An 18382-nucleotide genomic window follows, 5' to 3' on the forward strand; every position below is an offset into this window, starting at 1 on the left:
TGGCCCACCTGTCGCTGAGGTTGGGGTCGGTAGACTGTGTGAGTTTGTGCAGGGCGTCTACGAAGCCCATCTCCCTCAGCTTGTCTTGGCGATCCTGAGAACCTAATAAACGACAGAAGAGAGAACGTCAGAAGTTTGGCTCGTTGCTGAAGCCTCCACAGATCATCGGTTCCACCGTGGTGTTAACATTTCCCTTCACTTTCAAGCATCCAGCATCCTGAGGTGAGGGAAGCGTTTTCACGCTAGTTTGATGTTAACTAGAATTTAAAATCCTCCTTCTCACATATAAAGCCTTAAATGGCCAAGCTCCATCTGATATCAGAGATCTGATTGTTCCTTATGTTCCTAACAGAGCACTTCGCTCTCAATCTGCAGGTTTACTAGTGGTTCCTAGAATTTCTAAAAGTAGAATGGGAGGCAGATCTTTTAGTTATCAGGCTCCTCTCCTGTGGAACCAACTACCAGAAAGAGGCCTTTCTGTATGGATTCTGCATGTTCTCCCTGAGCATGCGTGGGTTCTCTCTGGGTACTCCGGCTTCCTCCCAAAGTCCAGAAACATGACTGTTAGGTTAAGTGGCTTCTCTAAATTCTCCCTAGGTGTGTGTGTCAATGGTTGTTTGTCTTGTGTGTCTCTGTGTTGCCCTGCGATGGACTGGCGACCTGTCCAGGGTGGACCCCGCCTCTCACCTGTAGACAGCTGGAGATAGACGCCAGCACCCCTCACCACCTCAGCAGCGATAAGTTTGATGGAAAATGGAAGGAAAAACTGTTTCTGACTTAATTATAACATTAAGCAACTCTTCAGCGCTCTAGCAACTTTTGATCTCTAAACGATTTTTGAGTTTTCCGTCTTTAGCGAGCAGTGATGGCTGCCGAATAAATTGACCACTTTTCTTTGGAAGTGTTGCACTAAAATAAATCCTCCCTGCATCTCATGTCCACACAGCCTCACCCACCGTTGACCTCTGCTGCTGCCTTTAGGCTGACCTTGATGAAATGAGATTCATGCAGTTTAGGAAAAAATATTATTGAAAAATTATTGAATAAAGTAAAATTTTAGTTTTAAACATATTTAGAGTTTTTAAAGCATCTTTCTGTCTTTCCAATGTTGATATTCTTCTCTTAACCCTTTATAGGGCAATCAGTGAAATACTCTGAAAATCCAAACTTCCACCCAATAGTGTTATTGAAAAATAAAAAATATGGATATTTTGATGACAAAAATTAATGTCAATGAAATAACAAAAAAAGCCAACTTGCCCGAATATATTAAGAAAAATAACAAAAGTGCTTCTATAAGAAATAAATTAAAAACCCTCTGAGAGTGAAAGAAACATGTTTTTTTGGTCCAACATAACCTTAGAGGCATTAATGCCGATACTGGCACTGACATTTTTTAGTTTATAAACCTAAATATAATAAAGTTAAATAGGCTTACTAACTTTTTAACTTTACTTTTAACTTTTCAATTACCTTTTTTGTTCTTGACTTGTTAATTTTTTCCCCAAACTTAATTTCCAGTAGTTAATATATCATTCAAGGGCTCATCTAATTGGTCAAATGCCAAAATAAGATGTACAGCCATGTAGCAGGATCTTTGCTGAATGGCTGGATATAGATCTTGTGTTTCTAGACCTCAGTGAGGGACGAGGGGTAGCCCATAAAGGGTTAATTGATTCATCTGTTATTTAAAACAAAGCAACTGTTTTAATCTTATAAAGATACAAGTAAACTTTTTAAACATTGTTTTTCTTGGATGCCATCTAACGTGTTTGCATCTGCAGGTCTCTTAAAATGATCAATAACTGTAAACTAGATGCGTTTTTGCCATAGAGGATATCTACCAGATGTTTTCTGTATAATGATGTGTGTGGAAGCAGTTCTCACCGTCCTCCTCATTCCAGATCAGGTTTGAGATGCAGAAGGTGGCGGCGAGCTGCAGCTTGACGTTGGAGTGTCCCTGTGGGAACAGCAGGGGGAAACATTCCTCAGCCTCAGTGACTCTACATCCTCCTGTCAGCTGAAATCCATTCAGTTACCTTCAGAAAAACTAAACCACTGTCATTAAATCACAGCAAACCTATTAGCTTTAGGTATAAATAACGATCCATTGATCATTCCCTGCTGATCGGACTTTTCCTTTAACACAACCGAAATAACCGCATTTCCATAACGGGGATGAAAACCTGATTACAGACAGGTTTGACAGTAAAGACCAGAGGGCCACAGCTGCTCTGTACCATGTAATATTTAACTTTCTGCAGCATGTCGTCGTTTGTCATGATAGGTTCCTTGGCGGTGTTTCCATCGGCGATGTTAGCCAGGATGCACAGCGTCTAAATGCAAAGGGAAAAGGCAGCGTCAGTGTTTCCGTTCCGATGTAATGGATCCGGTCTGCAGGGCACCATAACCCCCTCTGCACACGCTCACCTGCTCTTTGACCTCTGCGCTGTGCTCGGCTTCCAGGATCAGAGTCACTGCCTGCATGATCTGCTTCCCATGAGAGCTCATGATCTGGTCGATGTGCTGAAAACATGAACAGGGAGAACATTCACTTCTTCGGCATGGCCCAAACCCAGTGAACCCAGCATGAACTGGATCCCTGCTAGAAACCCAGCAGCTCTGCAACCTTCACAATCCAAACACCTTCTTTCCTCAGTCCAGCTGATTAAAACTTACTTAGAGCTGCAAATGAGTTTCTAGATAAATGACAATTTTAGAGAAAAATGTGTTTTATTCATTGAAGAATGTTCCGTTGTTTACTTTTTTGTTTAAAAATAAAACCGAAAATGTTTTCAATGGGAAGTAGACATTAGTGGAAAATGATGAACCACAGGATAAAGAATAAGCTCTTCCCAGTCACTGGCCCCCTCCTGCATATTCTTTTCCTCTGACTCCACCCTTTCACTGAATTACAGGGTCTGACCAGGAGATTGCGCTTCTCTTTAGATGCTAATGTCCACAAATCTTGACAGAAAGAATATTTTAGTACAAAGATTGATGTTTAAAAAGGAATTGAAGGGGACCAGCCAAGGACCCATCAAGGAAAGTGGGGAAAATTTGAACGGCTACTTCTGTTCTGCTGGAGGTTTCTTCCTGTTCAAAGGGAGTTTTTCCTCTCCACTCTCGCTACAAGCATGCTTAGTGTCAGGGATTGCTGAAGAGTCAATGAGTCGATGCAATCAGCTGGTTTTCCTTCGATAGAAAACTTTGAATCAATCTGACTGGATGATCTGGTTGAACTGGAAAGTGACCTGAGATGACATGATGTGAATTGGAGCTATAGAAATAAACTGAATAGAATCTCAGTGATTGATCAGTAAACTGCAGTCTGTGCACCACTACTAAGAACCATGACGGCTGCCTTTTCACCAATGCAGAGCTATATCCAATGAACAAAATGGTTAAAACCTGAGCTTTCTGTAATTATATCTACATTTAAAGACATAAACTTGTTCTGTATCATTTTTAGCAGAAGTCATTTCGAGCCTCAGGTTGTCCTGTTCTAAACAAACTTCTAATTTCTTCATATTGCTTATCTTATGTGGCTTTCTGCCACATTAGCCATATATTTCTATGTTGGGAAGTTCCCTGTCGCCTTCTTTGCACGCTCTCAAAATGATGGTGGACAGTGCAGCTATAATAGAAAATGGTGTGCGGCCTGAAGCTGATGTTGAGGCTGGATTTGCTCTGCAGTTTGGTCTGTTAGCCCAAATTAAGTTTAGAATTGTACTTAAACTGCTAAGATGCTAACGAGATAAATGTACACTGCAGGGCGACTTTAAGGTTTAGAGGAACACGTATGGAATATTCTGTGTTGTCGTGCGAGTGGCATTTCTCACCGGGCGCGTGGACAGCAGGTTACGCAGCAGACCGAGAGTCTTCATCAGGACGTTGGCATCGGGGTCGGATAGGAGACGGAACAGCTGCTCTGTGCCCAAACAGCGGACAATCTCCACCTTCACCTTTTGATCGGCCTGGAACGCCATGTTCTAAGAGCAACACAGCTTTAGATCATTTCCTGCTTTAGGAGTCTGAGCTCTTTAGAGACCGGTCACTACTTTTTAAAAAAAAGTCATGTTCAGAGTTCAAACTTCTGAAAGTTCTTTAAATCTGAAATGATTCCATCCTGTTCAATAAATGATCAGTGTTTTTAATTCAGAGTAATTTTCATGTGAATGTGCTTTACTGGAGGCATCCATGTTTGTCAAAGAACACTACTGCCACCTACTGGTTAGTGACATTGTCACGGTGCGGTATCGGCTGTTGATCAAGTCCCAGTGCTGTATCTGGTGTTTGTCACAACGCGCTATTATCCAAGTCATCTTGAAAACATTCTTCTTCCAAATGTTGGCTACATATTACGGGTTTTTTCTCTGGCCAGAAGTTCGATGGCAAATCCTCCCTCTTCAAGTTGGCGATCCAACGACCAACCCGTCCGTGGAGGATCAGGAATCAGAAAGGTGGAATAACTCTTTATTTCCCTTTTACCCGATGTATTCCAGCATCCAGCTGCCATGCATGTGGGCATTGTCAGTTTCACTATTACCCAATTTACACTACACTTGAAAAACTGTGCAGAGACCGGTCCGAGCTCAGTAACTGAGATAACTTATGGTGTGTAAATGGAAAGCAAACTGAACCGGACCGAGCTAACTGCAGACCAGTTCCAGAGGTGGGCTCGGCTCGGTTTTTCCCTGGCTCGGTTCTCTGATAACGAGAGCGCATGAGCAGAACGCGTCATCTCCGTCTGGCTGCACATCGCGATTCACACTCCATTCCACTAGTTGGCGGTAATGCCCCTCCGGAAACAGAAGAAGAAGAACAACTTCTTCTTCAACTATAAAGAACAATCGAAATCTTCTCCACGGAAAATTTTAAATAATAACACCGAAGTACAGCAATAATAATCAAGCATAACTTTCTGAATGTGGCGGGCGCCACCATTTTGATTTGCTTGATTCCTTCCTTCTTCGTCTTCTTCTTCTTGTGTTTTATGATGGTTGGCAAACAACTTTTGGTGCATTACCGCCACCAACTGCTTGATTTCCTCCTTCAATACTGGCAGTAATACCGCAGATCGTCACTAGGAGGCGAGGAGCGGAGATAGCGTGATGTGTAAACGGTTGTAAGAACCGAGCTCGGCCTGGTTAACTGATCCGAGCTCGGACCGGTCTCGGCATGGATCGGTTTTTCAATGGTAGTGTAAATGTGACTCATAGCTCTGGTGAATTTCAATGGTGAAGTCCTCTGGAAATCTTCAATAATTGTTGTTGATTGCAGATGTGTCTAGTAGTTCCCATTGATTTAGCTTGGAAAGCGGGGAGAATGGCGCTAGGCTTACCGCACCGTGACGTCACTGCTGGAAGATGGCAGGAGGGAGGGGCTACTAGATTTGGGCTAAAATGGCCGCTCCCAGACTCAGTGATCGTCAATTATTATTTTAAATTTTTTACTGATTAACACAAAATTAATTAAATCACCGTAAACCTTTTAGTTTTAGTTGTAAATAATGATCCATTGATTATTCCTTGAGGAACGGACTTTTCCTTTAAGGTGAAGTTCTTACCATGAGGGCCCAGATGCCGTTCACCCTCAGAGCGGGGCTGTCGCTCTGAGTCAGACTGCAGAGTAACTCGATCACCCCAGACTCCAGGATGGGCTGTTGGAAACACCGAGGTTATTTAAACATCAACTTCAACCTGATCAAAATGTAATTATTGTTTTTTTTTTTTTTTATTACAAATGATCAGAAGCAGATGTAGAAACATTCCTGCAAACCAGGTGACATCTGCCCAGCTTTGAACTATCCACTAAGAGAGCGAGGGGTGCCCCCTCAGCAGGCGGGCGGTCCGTTTACCTCTTTACTTGGTGAGAACTCCAGCAGCAGGTTGCATAGTGTTGAGGAAGCCATGACCAGCACTTCATCGGGGGCGTTCTGCAGCAGCTACAGACAGACGTTAGTGTTTATTTTCAGCAGATAGAGCCAGAGAGTGAGAGACGGATGGAGGTGAATCCAAACTGACCTTCATGAGCGGCTTCCACACGGCGTGATCGTGAAAGCTGGTCCGCAGCTGCTGCACCGACCGCGAGAGACTATGAAGACATCTGCAGGAGGAGGCAGACTTTAACTCCTTCATTAAAACCTCTGTATAGAAGCAGAGGCTCAGATCTGGGCTCAGAGGATTGGTAGAAGATGGCTACTCCAAGACGCTGCTCAACTTTTTCAGAGCAGTTTAACCTTAGAAAACTCGTTTAAAATAAAACTTTAATGGAACTAAAACGGTTCCTCCTCAATAAACGATAGATCCATCAGCCTGATGAGACCCAAATGGGTCAAAAGATGAACCTTGTTCAAAAACAATCTGAGACTCTTCAGGAGAAACAAAAACCAAGTTATATTAGGCCTTTATAGCAGGAGTCTTGCACATTTTCCACTCCAAGGACCCCCTAATTATATATATGGTATGAAATTTTGTTCTCTCAAACTGGTCCTATAGTCGCTGTATTACAGATGCAGTAATGTAACTAAGGGTAATTTCTCCCTGGGATTATTAAAGTATTTCTGATTCCTGGTTGATGGGACAGGTGTTGTGAATGAAACGGTGCCCAGCTTGAAAGAGCTCCTGTGTGTCGCTGAATGTGAGCATTGATGACTGAAAGACATCTTCTGCCTCCATTTATCTGTTTACTACAGTCTGTTGGATTCATGTTAATGTGGATTTAAAGACATTTCAATTAGTGGGAAAAACTGCAGGGTGGAATAAAAAATTTCTCTAATCAACCAAAACTTTTGTGACCCCCTAGGGGTCCACAGAGGTACTGCACTTTATAGGACAAGTTACCTTTTTTGATCACTTGCATGTCCCTGTGACAATGAGCTATTGTTACCTGTATATTGGCCAAAGTAGCAGCTAAACACAGCATCTGGTTTTCTACTTTGGTTTATTTTTTGTTGTTTTGGGTGAAGTGGATTTGTTTGGGTTGTGGTTCTTTGGTTGGCCGCATCTTGTTTTCATTTTTGTAAAAAGGTAAATTGATTTCACTTTACAATGTTTTGTTTTTGTTTAATTATTCATAAAAGGGAAATTCATGGATTAAGGATATAAAATATAGTGAAATACTCACCTCTGCTGTTTCACTCTCACAAGCAGGTGTGTACAGGACTAGGGATGGGAATCGAAAACCGGTTCCTGTTAAGAACCGGTTCCGTATTTTCCGATTCCATGGCATCGTTTGGCAGCTCACTGAACGATTCTTTTTTCGATTCCCGCAGCACCAGAGCCTAGAGCGCCGGCTCTGGGGAGCACGACTTACGTCACGTTTTTTACGTAAGTTACGCAAGTTACGCAAGTTACGCAAGTTGGAAGAACTATTCGAGGAGGAAGACAACGAGCTACGGTCACTTTGTGAATCAAAGCCCCGTCTTTCCTTAGCCCAGAGGGTAGATCAGGAAATCCAGCTCTATAAAAGCTTGCCCTCCATCCCCTGCAGGGATAGCGCCACACTGTGGTGCTGGAACAAGCAAGATACGCTGCCCTTGCTATCTGACTGGCTGAAAACTACCTCTGTGTGCAGGCTTCCTCCACCCCATCTGAGAGGGTGTTCTCCACGGCTGGAGACACCATAAGCCCTGAAAGATCCTGTATCCTTCCAGAAAAAGCAGATATGCTCATCTTTCTGCAAAATAACTGTTAATTTTCCCTACTACTCTTTTATAATTAGTATTTTTTGTTATTTAAAATAGGTTATTATCCCATCATTTGTTATTAGACATTGTTGGTTATTAAGTTTGTTCTTGTATATTTATTTTTCATTTAAACACAGATGTTACTCCAGTTTCACATTTCCTGTGGACATCTTGATCTTGTTGAGTTTGTAAGATTGTGCAATAGTTAAGTAAACAAAGTTGATGCTGATAATCAAACTGTTTGTTCTCCTTTTTCCCCCAAATTGGAATCGAAAAAAGAATCGATAAAGAATCGAATCATTTCATAGAATCGAAAAGGGAATCGGAATCGTGAAAATCTTTTCAATTCCCAACCCTATACAGGACTGCACCATTGGATAATTGAAGAGGGGGGAGGTTGATCTGATGTATGGTGTTTTCTATATTGAGTTTGAGTATTTGTTTGGATTGAATTAAAATATTTGTTTCTGTATTTATTGGTAAAAGTATTTCTTAAGTAGTTGTATGTTTAAACCACATTTCCCTTTCTTCATATTGTGAAGCTGAACAGCCTTTTAAAAAATGGTTTCTTCCAATTTAGTTCCTCCTCTATTTAAAGCTACAGTGTGTAATTTTCAGCGACATCTAGCGGTCAGACTGCAGACCGCAGCAACATGAACATCTCCCCCCCACCGCTTCTCCCCCCCAACAGTACGGCGAGCGTTACGGGACAAAATTTCTTCCACGACGTCCGCATCACCTACCTTCTCAAGTGATGAGGTTTGTTTACATAGATAATTTTACAGATAGTATTTCATTAGTCTGTGTAGGGTATAGATTTCATGTAGACTTAAGATAATAAATATACCCGTTATTTTTTCTACATCGTTGTGACGTTTTGGTGAGCTGCTTTGCATGGTGATATAAACAGACGAAGTAATTGTAGTCATTAGTTTAACAGCGAGATTGTGTTCACTGGAAGAATATATATTCCCCGTTTACAGAGTCTAAGTCATTTTGGTGGCACGGGGGTTACAACGCGAGGAAGAGGGAGAGGACGAGGGCGAGGGCAGGGAGGCCGTGCAGCTAGGGCCAGGCGAGAGAGGGGAGCCAGCGGGGTGAGAGCAGAGGAGGAAAGGCTTGAAGATCTCCAAAGGAGCTGGAGAGAAGTAACCGAGGTATATATCCAGAAAATTATTTTACAGAAAATTACTGAATCATTACCTGTGAAACGTCAGGGACGTTGCTGAATAAGTATACTGGAGAGGAACAGCATCATCACGCCGCAGCATGTTATTGTTTTAGACAGGTCTGAGCATCCTGTACTCCAAAAACTGCAGTGATATTAGACAATTGTGTGTGTAGGATTAATTACCTGTCCAAGAGAAAACTGGCAACTTGAGCGTCACTTTGAAAACCTTTTTCCTCCATCAGTGACTTCCATCGTGTAAATGCCGTGCCAATGTTGATCCGTGTTTTTTGTCGTTTCTTGTCACTCTTGCGTTTATTCTCGTCGTGTTTCCGCTTCTTAGATGACGGGGGTTCGGTGTCCGCCGCTTTTCGTTGTGATACAGAGTAGACATGATCCTCCATTCGTCTGATGTTTGGCCAAACAGTTTGCAAAGTCACTCACGCCTGCCGCCTTGTTCACCTTTCTTGTTACTGAGGCGCAGTATACCTGCTTCTTCTTCTTCTTTGGTTTCAGGCAGACTAAACGCTTCTCAGGCATAATACTGCCATCTACTGTTCAGTACCGTCTCAGTTCATCTCTCTCAACTTGCCGTAGTTATTTTTGAGCGTCATGGGAGATCTCGCAATCGCTAGTTTGTTGCCTCTGCGCTTGCCGTAGCGCAAAGATGTCAGCCTCCATGGCTGCGAGACCCGCTCCTATGTAATTATAAATAACGAATTCTAAGGCAACGCAAATATTATGGTTAAAAGGCTGAGCTCATAGGTGATGATAAATAACATAGTTATGTATAATATATTAAATTTCTGACTTTATATCCCTGTAATTATTACACACTGTAGCTTTAAGAAACATGTCTGCCATTGTTCTGGGTTGGTGTGGTTTGGTTGATGTCCTGCACAAGAAGAAAATTAAAGTTTTGTCTGCTTCTTTCAACCAGTTTGGGTCCCGCCTCCAAGGCTGCTTGGCCTCCTGACAAGCATGTGACAGTCCCTTACAAATGGAGGTCCTAAAAGTAGCAGCAGCAGCAACCCAGACTGACACAGTTCTGGAGGGCTTTACCGTATTAACAGGAGAAGCAGCGCAAGTGACTTTTAGATAATGTCGTTGGACAACATGCGGTAATTTATAAATGTTTTAATCAGGTTGGGTCCTGGATTAGCCAGCAGGGGGGTCCGGATCCGGACCGCGGTCCGCTTATCCGTAACCTCCGACCTAAGGTTATGATGTACCAAAAAATACTTTTACTTTTCTTTTACTCTCAGGGTGTTTTTCATGAATTTCTTATAGAAGCACTTTTATTATTTTTCTTAATATATTCGGGCAAGTTGGCGTTTCTTGTTATTGAATTGACATTAATTTTTCCCACAAAATATCCATATTTTTTTTACGTTACACAGGTAATAAGGTCTCCTCCTGGATTCCAATAACGTTTTATTTCACTCAGTGCCCTATAAAGGGTTAAAGGTAATTAGAAACCCCACTGACCTCACTGCTGCCAGCCGCACTTTAATGCTGGACTCTGATAGGCCGCTAACTATTCGGTCCATCATGTTTTCCGTCTCTGTGATCTGAGGAGAAGGAAGAGCGTGGATCAGAACGTCTGCCACTCGTATGCAGAGAAGATTAAAACAAAGTGAACCTTTTTCCGGATGTCCTCGTCGTTTGAGCCCAGGGAGGCGTAGAGCTTGAAAGCAGCTTGTCTCAGCTCATGTGCATGTTTGAGGTCATGGTCCAGCTGCAAAGGACAACAGGCATCATTATTAACCACAAAAGCAATTAAAAAAAGTAAAAAAACTAATTAGGGAAGAAAAAGAGAACGGAGATTAAAAGAGAAGGTCCAAAGCAAGCAGTTTATAAATGAGCTTTCTAATTTATTCCACAGTAAATAGCCCATTATCTGTATTCTCAGTCAACATCCTGTTCGTTTGATGGTGAAGTTCTAAGTGTTGCAGAAATGAGGCTGATCCTTTAAATCCCTGTTTTTAGTCTCTGTGTTTATTTTAACTTTGGCAGATTCCTTGAACAGTACCACGGAGTATTAGGGCCAGGCTAGAGATTGTTATTTGTATTTCAATAATAAAGTCATAACATTAGGAGAATAAAGTCGCTACAAGCATGCTTAGTGTGAGGGATTGCTGAAGAGTCAATGAGTCGATGCAATCAACTGGTTTTCCTTAGATAGAAAACTTTGAATCAATCTGACTGGATGATCTGGTTGAACTGGAAAGTGACCTGAGATGACATGATGTGAATTGGAGCTATAGAAATAAACTGAATAGAATTAAATGTTAGGCAGCAAAGCATCTATTCCAGGGGTCGGCAACCCCAACTACTCAAAGAGATATATTGGAGCTGCAAAAATGTAAAAGCCTTATATCAGCCTTGTATAGCAACACAGGCTCTAAATGTTTTATCCCACTATAGAAAAGGACTATATGGGCTTAAATATATAATAAGCATTAATGATTAAATGTTTATCCTGAAGCAAATGTCACATAGTAGCCTGAGGTGACGGAGGAACAGTGAACCTTCACTGTGCGGTTTAAGTTTTCTTGCAATGATGAAATTATAGAAACACAATAAATGAATCTTTCTATGGTGGAAGCATTTCTGTTGGGAGGAGTTGATTGAGTCATGAGGAACCAAGCAGGAAGTGACATCAGAGCTGTGCTCTCTAACCCTGAAATCTCACATCCTCCGTCACCATCATTCCTTGGTCTGATTAATATTTATAGGATTCGGGGGAAAAATGGAAGAAAGTTCAGATACCTGCATCAGAGTGCTGCCTGTTTGATCTGTGGACGGTTTTCCATCCTTGCAGCAAAACTAGCAGCAGTGGTGGAGATTGGAAAATCCAATCCACTTTTTAAATCTATCTTTGCTCTCCTCTAATTTATCCTGCAATCGCACTTTTTCTCTCCCTCCCAGCTTGGCGGTCAGCTGCAGATTTAGCCTTCCCTGGAAAAGCCTTTCCAAATTTTTTTTTTTATTTTTTGACACCCTCTCATGACGAAGCAAAAACGCAGGAAATCCTTCTGCATTGATAATGAAAGCAAATGATTCGGTCTCTTTGAATCCTCATTTCTTATCAACCATTTTCCTTTTTTCCCTTTGGGATTCATATTCCGAGACACACCTGCAGCTTTGTTAGCCTGGCACCGCGCCGCGCTGGTTCCAAGTTAGGATCAATGATCTCTATGGCTATGACGCCAATTGTTGTTTACATTTATTTATATTACAAATGTTTACAGCATTGGAAAACATGAATTTTTGTTTGACCTCCTGCACACCATATTAAAAGAAAAACAAAAAACAAAATAGATTTTCATAAAATTTGTGAAAAAGCTCCAGGGAGCCACAAGGGGGCGCTTAAAGAGCCGCAGGTTGCCGACCCCTGATCAATTCAGACCCACTGACCCACCCTCTTGATGTCGGTGATGGCGGACACAGAGCTGGGGTACTTGAAGTAGTCGGCCAGCATGGCCACCAGGTGGTCAGTGGTGCTGGCGATCCTCTGCAGCTCCACGTCAGGCTCCATCAGGTAGGCGAGGGTTTCTGCACCCTCCACCCTCTCCTCCAGCAAATGCTCTTTACTGCACATTCGCACGAGGCAGGGCAACGTCTGAACAAACAACAGGGAGTCATGTCACACAGGAACGGGTCACCGCTTGTAGTTAGAGGCAAAGGAAGCCCCACCTTCAGCACTATGCAGCCGTCGTCCGTCCGGATGGCTCCTGCTCGACACATGTAGGTCAGACTGGGACAGAGACGGGAGGCCGACATGAAGTGGTCGTGCACGACGGATACGTTTATATCATCGTTTAATTTGATCGCTCACCATTTGGCTGCCGTTAGCTGCATTTCAACAGGCTGATCCCTTTGCATCATCCTAACAAATACCTGAGGGAGCTGCTCGCCGTCCACCAGCACTGGCATCGACAAAACAATCAGATTTCAGTGGAGGAGACAGATTGGACGGAGAAAAAAAAACAGGAGTCAAGCTCACCATTCACCAGCGTCATGGAGACCAGAGTGTTCTCGTAGGCCAGGACTGAGAAACATTTTAACGCCTGCATCCGGACCTGTGGAGGGAATGAGGGTGATCTACGGAGCGGCGACAGCGGGAACCGGTCAGGGGGAGAACCTACCTTATAAGAGGATGAAATGAGCAGCGGGGCGATGTTCTGGATGGCACCGTGGTTGAACAGAACCGTCTGGTGCTCCGGGGTCTGCAAACAGAACGACAGCCACCGATTGTTGGTCTGGCTGCACGGCAGTCGGCTCCACAGAGTTTGCGTGTGATCAAATACCTTACAACAGTGGGAGAAGATCTGGGTGATGTACTCCTGGGTTCTCTGGGAGTTACTCAGCAGAGACATCAGATGAGGAATCACAGTGGGGTCCTTCAGGGAATCACAGCGTTCCATCAGACCACAGTTAAAGCAGTGACAATTCATGGGAATAAAACAGAGACAGGTTACAGGGTGACCTACAGTATACAGCAGCTGGACAGGCGTCACAGGACTGATGAAGACGGTTCTGAGACATCGAAGACAGGCTTCAGTGAAGACCAGATCTGGACACAAGAGACCTGCAAAGACAAAAGGATCAGCGTTCTGCTCCTGTCCCCTGATCAGCATGCAGGGCACTGTGGGGGGGTGGTTTACCTTGGAGCAGGGTGGGGATGATGTGACAGTCCACCAGGGACTTGATGTTGTTCTCCGTTCCCATGGCTAAGCTGCCCAGAACCACGGCGCACTCGGCCCTCAGCTGCAGGCTGGAGGAGCTTTGCTGGAGAAGGTAAAGCAGCCTGGAGGCAGAAAGAGAACAAACTAAAGCTCCTGTCACACCTTGACCATTTAGACCAGCGTATACCTGACGTAGGAAAATCCTGGCAAAAACACTGGCTTACGTTGGATAAGTTATGAACACGCTGAACTACGCTGGCTTACGTAGACATACAGCGAGAACGTTGAGACGTACGCCAGCGTCTGCCATAAGTGGGCTATCAGCTCCAGGTCAGTTACCTGATGGCTGACATCCGTTCAGTGTCAGTTCCTCATCAGTCGTGGCGTCTAGCTGATCCTAAACCTCTGAGTAAATTTGTGCATAACTTCTGCGTAACTTATCCAGAACTTCTCTCCAACATATCAACGTATCTGACGTGTTCCAGACGAGCGCTGAACGTGTTTCTAACTTCCAGCTACTGTATAATGGCGTATTGGCAGCGTTTTGGTATAAAGGGGGTTCACAGGAGGAAACCGTCAGTTCTCCTCCAGACTTCATCCCCATCATAGGGTGAGCCAGAAGGGGAGTGATGGATCCTCCCTGCGTTCACGCCCACTATCACTACCCGATCCGTCCTGCGCATGTGCATCCAGATATACAGGTGCTGGTCATAAAATTAGAATATCATGAAAAAGTAGATTGATTTCAGTAATTCCATTTAGAAAGTGAAACTTGTATATTATATTCATACATTACATACAAACTCATATATTTCAGATGTTTATTTTGTTTAATTTTGATGATTACAAATGACAACAAATGAAAATCTCAAATTCATCATATCAGAAAATTAGAATATTACTGAAGACCAATAAAAACAAAGGATTTATAGAAATGTTGGCCAACTGAAAAGTATGAACATGAAAAGTATGAGCATGTACAGCACTCAGTATTTAGTTGGGCCTCCTTTGGCCTGTATTACTGCAGCAATGCGGCGTGGCATGGAGTCGATCAGTCTGTGGCACTGCTCAGGTGTTATGATAGCCCAGGTTGCTCTAATAGTGGCTTTTAGCTCTTCTGAATTGTTGGGTCTGGTGTATTGCATCTTCTTCTTCACAATACCCCATAGATTTTCTATGGGGTTAAGGTCAGGAGAGTTTGCTGGCCAATTAAGAACAGGGATACCATGGTCCTTCAACCAGGTACTGGTAGCTTTGGCACTGTGTGCAGGTGCCAAGTCCTGTTGGAAAATGAAATCTGCATCTCCAAAAAGTTGGTCAGCTGCAGGAAGCATGAAGTGCTCTAAAACTTCCTGGTATGTGGCTGCGTTGACCCTGGACCTCAGAAAACACAATGGACCAACACCAGCAGATGACATGGCACCCCAAACCATCACTGACTGTGGAAACTTTACACTGGACTTCAAGCAACGTGGATGAAGTGCCTCTCTTCTTTTCCTCCAGAATCTGGGACCTTGATTTCCAAAGGAAATGCAAAATTTACTTTCATCAGAGAACATGACTTTGGACCACTCACCAGCAGTCCAGTCCTGTTTCTCTTTAGCCCAGGCAAGACGCTTCTGACGCTGTCTGTGGTTCAAGAGTGGCTTGACACAAGGAATGCGACAGCAGAAACCCATGTCTTTCATACGTCTGTGTGTGGTGGTTCTTGAAGCACTCACTCCAGCTGCAGTCCACTCTTTGTGAATCTCCCCCACATTTTTGAATGGGTTTTGTTTCACAATCCTCTCCAGGGTGCGGTTATCTCTCTTGCTTGTACACTTTTTTCGACCACATCTTTTCCTTCCCTTCGCCTCTCTATTAATGTGCTTGGACACTGAGCTCTGTGAACAGCCAGCCTCTTTAGCGATGACCTTTTGTGTCTTGCCCTCCTTGTGCAAGGTGTCGATGGTCGTCTTTTGGACAACTGTCAAGTCAGCAGTCTTCCCCATGATTGTGTAGCCTATAGAACTAGACTGAAAGACCATTTAAAGGCTTTTGCAGGTGGTTTGAGTTAATTAGCTGATTAGAGTGTGGCACCAGGGGCCATCAATTTGGAACCTTTTCACAATATTCTAATTTTCTGATATGATGAATTTGAGATTTTCATTTGTTGTCATTTGTAATCATCAAAATTAAACAAAATAAACATCTGAAATATATGAGTTTGTATGTAATGTATGAATATAATATACAAGTTTCACTTTTTAAATGGAATTACTGAAATCAATCTACTTTTTCATGATATTCTAATTTTATGACCAGCACCTGTACATCCGGGTCACCCTCGATTTTATTTTGTTAAAAAGACCTAAATTAAGTTTTTTCCCTCCCCAAAAACAGTAAGCGTTCTGAACTATAATGTGTTAAAGGTGAATGTATTTCCTGGGAAAATAAATGCATTAAAATCCTTTCTGTTTTATCACTCTCTACCCGATCTGCACCGGAAATGTGATCCACAAGCTAACTTTTTTGGTTTTAGATTTAAACATAAATCTAGTCTTATTGAGTTTTATTCTTTCCTTTCGTGTTAACATAATGGTATATAGTGCATAATCCAAAGAAGGAAACCATTAAAACGCAGATAAACATGATTTAATCAGATTTACTGCTCTGAGCGTGTCCCATGATGATGTCAGAGAAGCTGTTTAAGAAAATGTAAAAAGCATAAAAATTGTCTCAAGTCATAAAACATTTTTTAAAGGTGTGTATTAGCATTTCTTAGTGAGTTAAGGATAGAAATAAGTAATTTTAGTGCCATAATTACATTATTTATGGACACCTGGATGAATATCTGTTTGCGCAGGACGGATCGGGTCGTAACACCAACGACCAACAAACTTCCTAGCAGACATGACGATGAATCTGCTTCAACCGCAAACTTTCTTTTTCTCTTTTATTTTTTGGCAGGCAGTTAACAGCAGTTAGGTTAATACCAGGATCAAAGAAATCTTTTCCTGCAGACCGGGCGCATCGCTGCTCCTGAGGGGAGCAGCTTCAGCTGATGCTTCATAATGCTTCCTGGGCATTATGCTGCCGTGCGTTATGCAGAAGTTAGGCTGTTGTTGGACAGAAGTTCTGGACTCGTTATGAATCGTCCATATATACGCCAAACATTGAAAAAAATCCATAGAAAGTTCAGGTATGCCAGCGTTTTAGGAGATTCTGGGACGTCAGGCATACTTCTAGTTATAATAGTTAGAGGATGAGGGCGAGGATGTCAAATAAAGACTAAGATGTTTAAATAGTCAGGAGTCAGCAGAGAGAAGATACAGTAATCTGGTCCCTTTAACCACAGAGAGAATAATCCAGCAGGTTAAGCTCGTCTACCGGCACCTTCAGCTGCTTCCCTTAAAAAAGAACTGGGTGGAAATGCTGGGGAGTACCTGGGTACCGCTCCGAGGACGATCAGATTGGCCTTTTGCTTGTTGTTTCCGATCACAGCGTTCTTCATGTCACTGATGGGGAAAAAAGGAAATACAATCAAAACAACGGAAAAGGATTGATCTCCTTTCCAGATTTCCAGTCTGTATGGAAGCAACCCCCCCCCCCCCCCCCCCCCCATTCCATGGTATACATTAAAATAAATAAATTTTATTTTCCATTGAATTTCCTGATTACCATATTTCCTAAAACCCCTGAACTGATCGTTTGTTATTTTCTTTCTTTTTTCTGTCTTAATGTTGGCAGTGGGCTTTAGGCTGCCCTGCAAGGCTTTAAACCTGGGTTTAACCAGAGACTAAGCCATTCTCAAGCACATATCAAGGTGCAACATGCTGTAATTTATGAATGACCTAATTTATGAATGACCTAGTTGGGTCCAGATTAGCCAGTAGGTGGCTAATCCGGTGACCTCTGCTATAGGTTCTCAGACTGAAAGCTTTTTTTATTTTATTTTTATTTAGAAAGACAGATTTCCATTACATCAGTAATCACAGCTTCATCCATTTCAGATTATAACTGAAGATATGAGCAGAAAATCCAAGTGATTTTGTCCATGTTGCCTTTCTGGTATTTTTACTATTTTTGAGCTTTTTAAATATGCTGGTGAAGATTCTCAGTCATCCAGGTCATAGTCATTCCAAAAAAAGCTATAAAACACTCCACTGGACTTTGTTTCCAAGTTTGAAGACGTTTCTCTTCCATCCAGGAAGTTTTTTCAATTCAAAATGTCAGAAATGGCGTTTAGTTCCAGGTTTTATCCAGCAGCCCAACAAAGCCTGGTTTTAGTTTAGAAAACATGCAAATAGAAACGGATGAACGGGTCCCCCCCTTTGGAATGGGGGTCGCTTGGCTTCTTTGTTAGTCTGCAATGCCCCATACCTGTCTATGTCTCTGAAAGGGGGGTCGTTAGAGGGAATTGTTGGCCTGGATGAATAGGTGAGGTCTTCTGTTCCCCTGTAAATGGGTTTAAAGTGAACAAGATTTTGAAATGAAAAAGCTTCCTGGATGGGAAGTGAAATGTCTTCAACCTTGGAAACAAAGTCCAGTGGATTGTATTTAACTTTTTTGGAATGATAATGACCTGGATGACTGAGAATCTTCACCAGCATATTAATATGTAATCAAATTAAAGTCCAACACTCAGGTCTGCTCTCTTATTTCCAGGTATGAACGATGCAACGTTTCCCCCGCTGGGCAGGTGACCCGGATGATAGCAGACAGCCGCTGAATTAAGGTGGTGGAAAAGTACGGCTGGAGTCGAGATAGCGGAGCAGTACGAGCCGGAACTACAGCTGCTAACCTCACAGGATAAAAATAACAAGGAAATCGTCCGAGGACATGTCGTCTGCC

The 18382-nt window shown here is 42.7% G+C and overlaps 1 protein-coding gene across 2 annotated transcripts in view; it reads right to left on the reverse strand.

Moving 5' to 3' along the window:
• The window catches only part of armc8 (armadillo repeat containing 8), a 32877-nt gene that overhangs the window by 1211 nt on the left and 13284 nt on the right, over positions 1 to 18382 (reverse strand). For both annotated transcript variants that reach the window (XM_038298483.1, XM_038298482.1), the window contains 19 exons: positions 16975 to 17046; positions 13529 to 13671; positions 13355 to 13452; positions 13172 to 13264; positions 13010 to 13090; positions 12868 to 12943; positions 12700 to 12790; positions 12558 to 12618; positions 12283 to 12483; positions 10501 to 10596; positions 10347 to 10429; positions 6027 to 6108; positions 5861 to 5947; positions 5570 to 5662; positions 3843 to 3992; positions 2431 to 2526; positions 2241 to 2336; positions 1888 to 1960; positions 9 to 102 (listed from right to left, as the gene is read on the reverse strand). In XM_038298483.1, coding sequence (XP_038154411.1) covers positions 9 to 102; positions 1888 to 1960; positions 2241 to 2336; positions 2431 to 2526; positions 3843 to 3992; positions 5570 to 5662; positions 5861 to 5947; positions 6027 to 6108; positions 10347 to 10429; positions 10501 to 10596; positions 12283 to 12483; positions 12558 to 12618; positions 12700 to 12790; positions 12868 to 12943; positions 13010 to 13090; positions 13172 to 13264; positions 13355 to 13452; positions 13529 to 13671; positions 16975 to 17046 — 1866 coding nt within the window. The remainder of the gene's footprint in view (positions 1 to 8; positions 103 to 1887; positions 1961 to 2240; positions 2337 to 2430; positions 2527 to 3842; positions 3993 to 5569; positions 5663 to 5860; positions 5948 to 6026; positions 6109 to 10346; positions 10430 to 10500; positions 10597 to 12282; positions 12484 to 12557; positions 12619 to 12699; positions 12791 to 12867; positions 12944 to 13009; positions 13091 to 13171; positions 13265 to 13354; positions 13453 to 13528; positions 13672 to 16974; positions 17047 to 18382) is intronic.

The sequence above is a fragment of the Cyprinodon tularosa genome, unplaced genomic scaffold, assembly GCF_016077235.1.
Source record: "Cyprinodon tularosa strain WSP-4 unplaced genomic scaffold, ASM1607723v1 ctg408, whole genome shotgun sequence".
In the NCBI taxonomy this organism is placed as follows: Eukaryota; Metazoa; Chordata; class Actinopteri; order Cyprinodontiformes; family Cyprinodontidae; genus Cyprinodon; species Cyprinodon tularosa.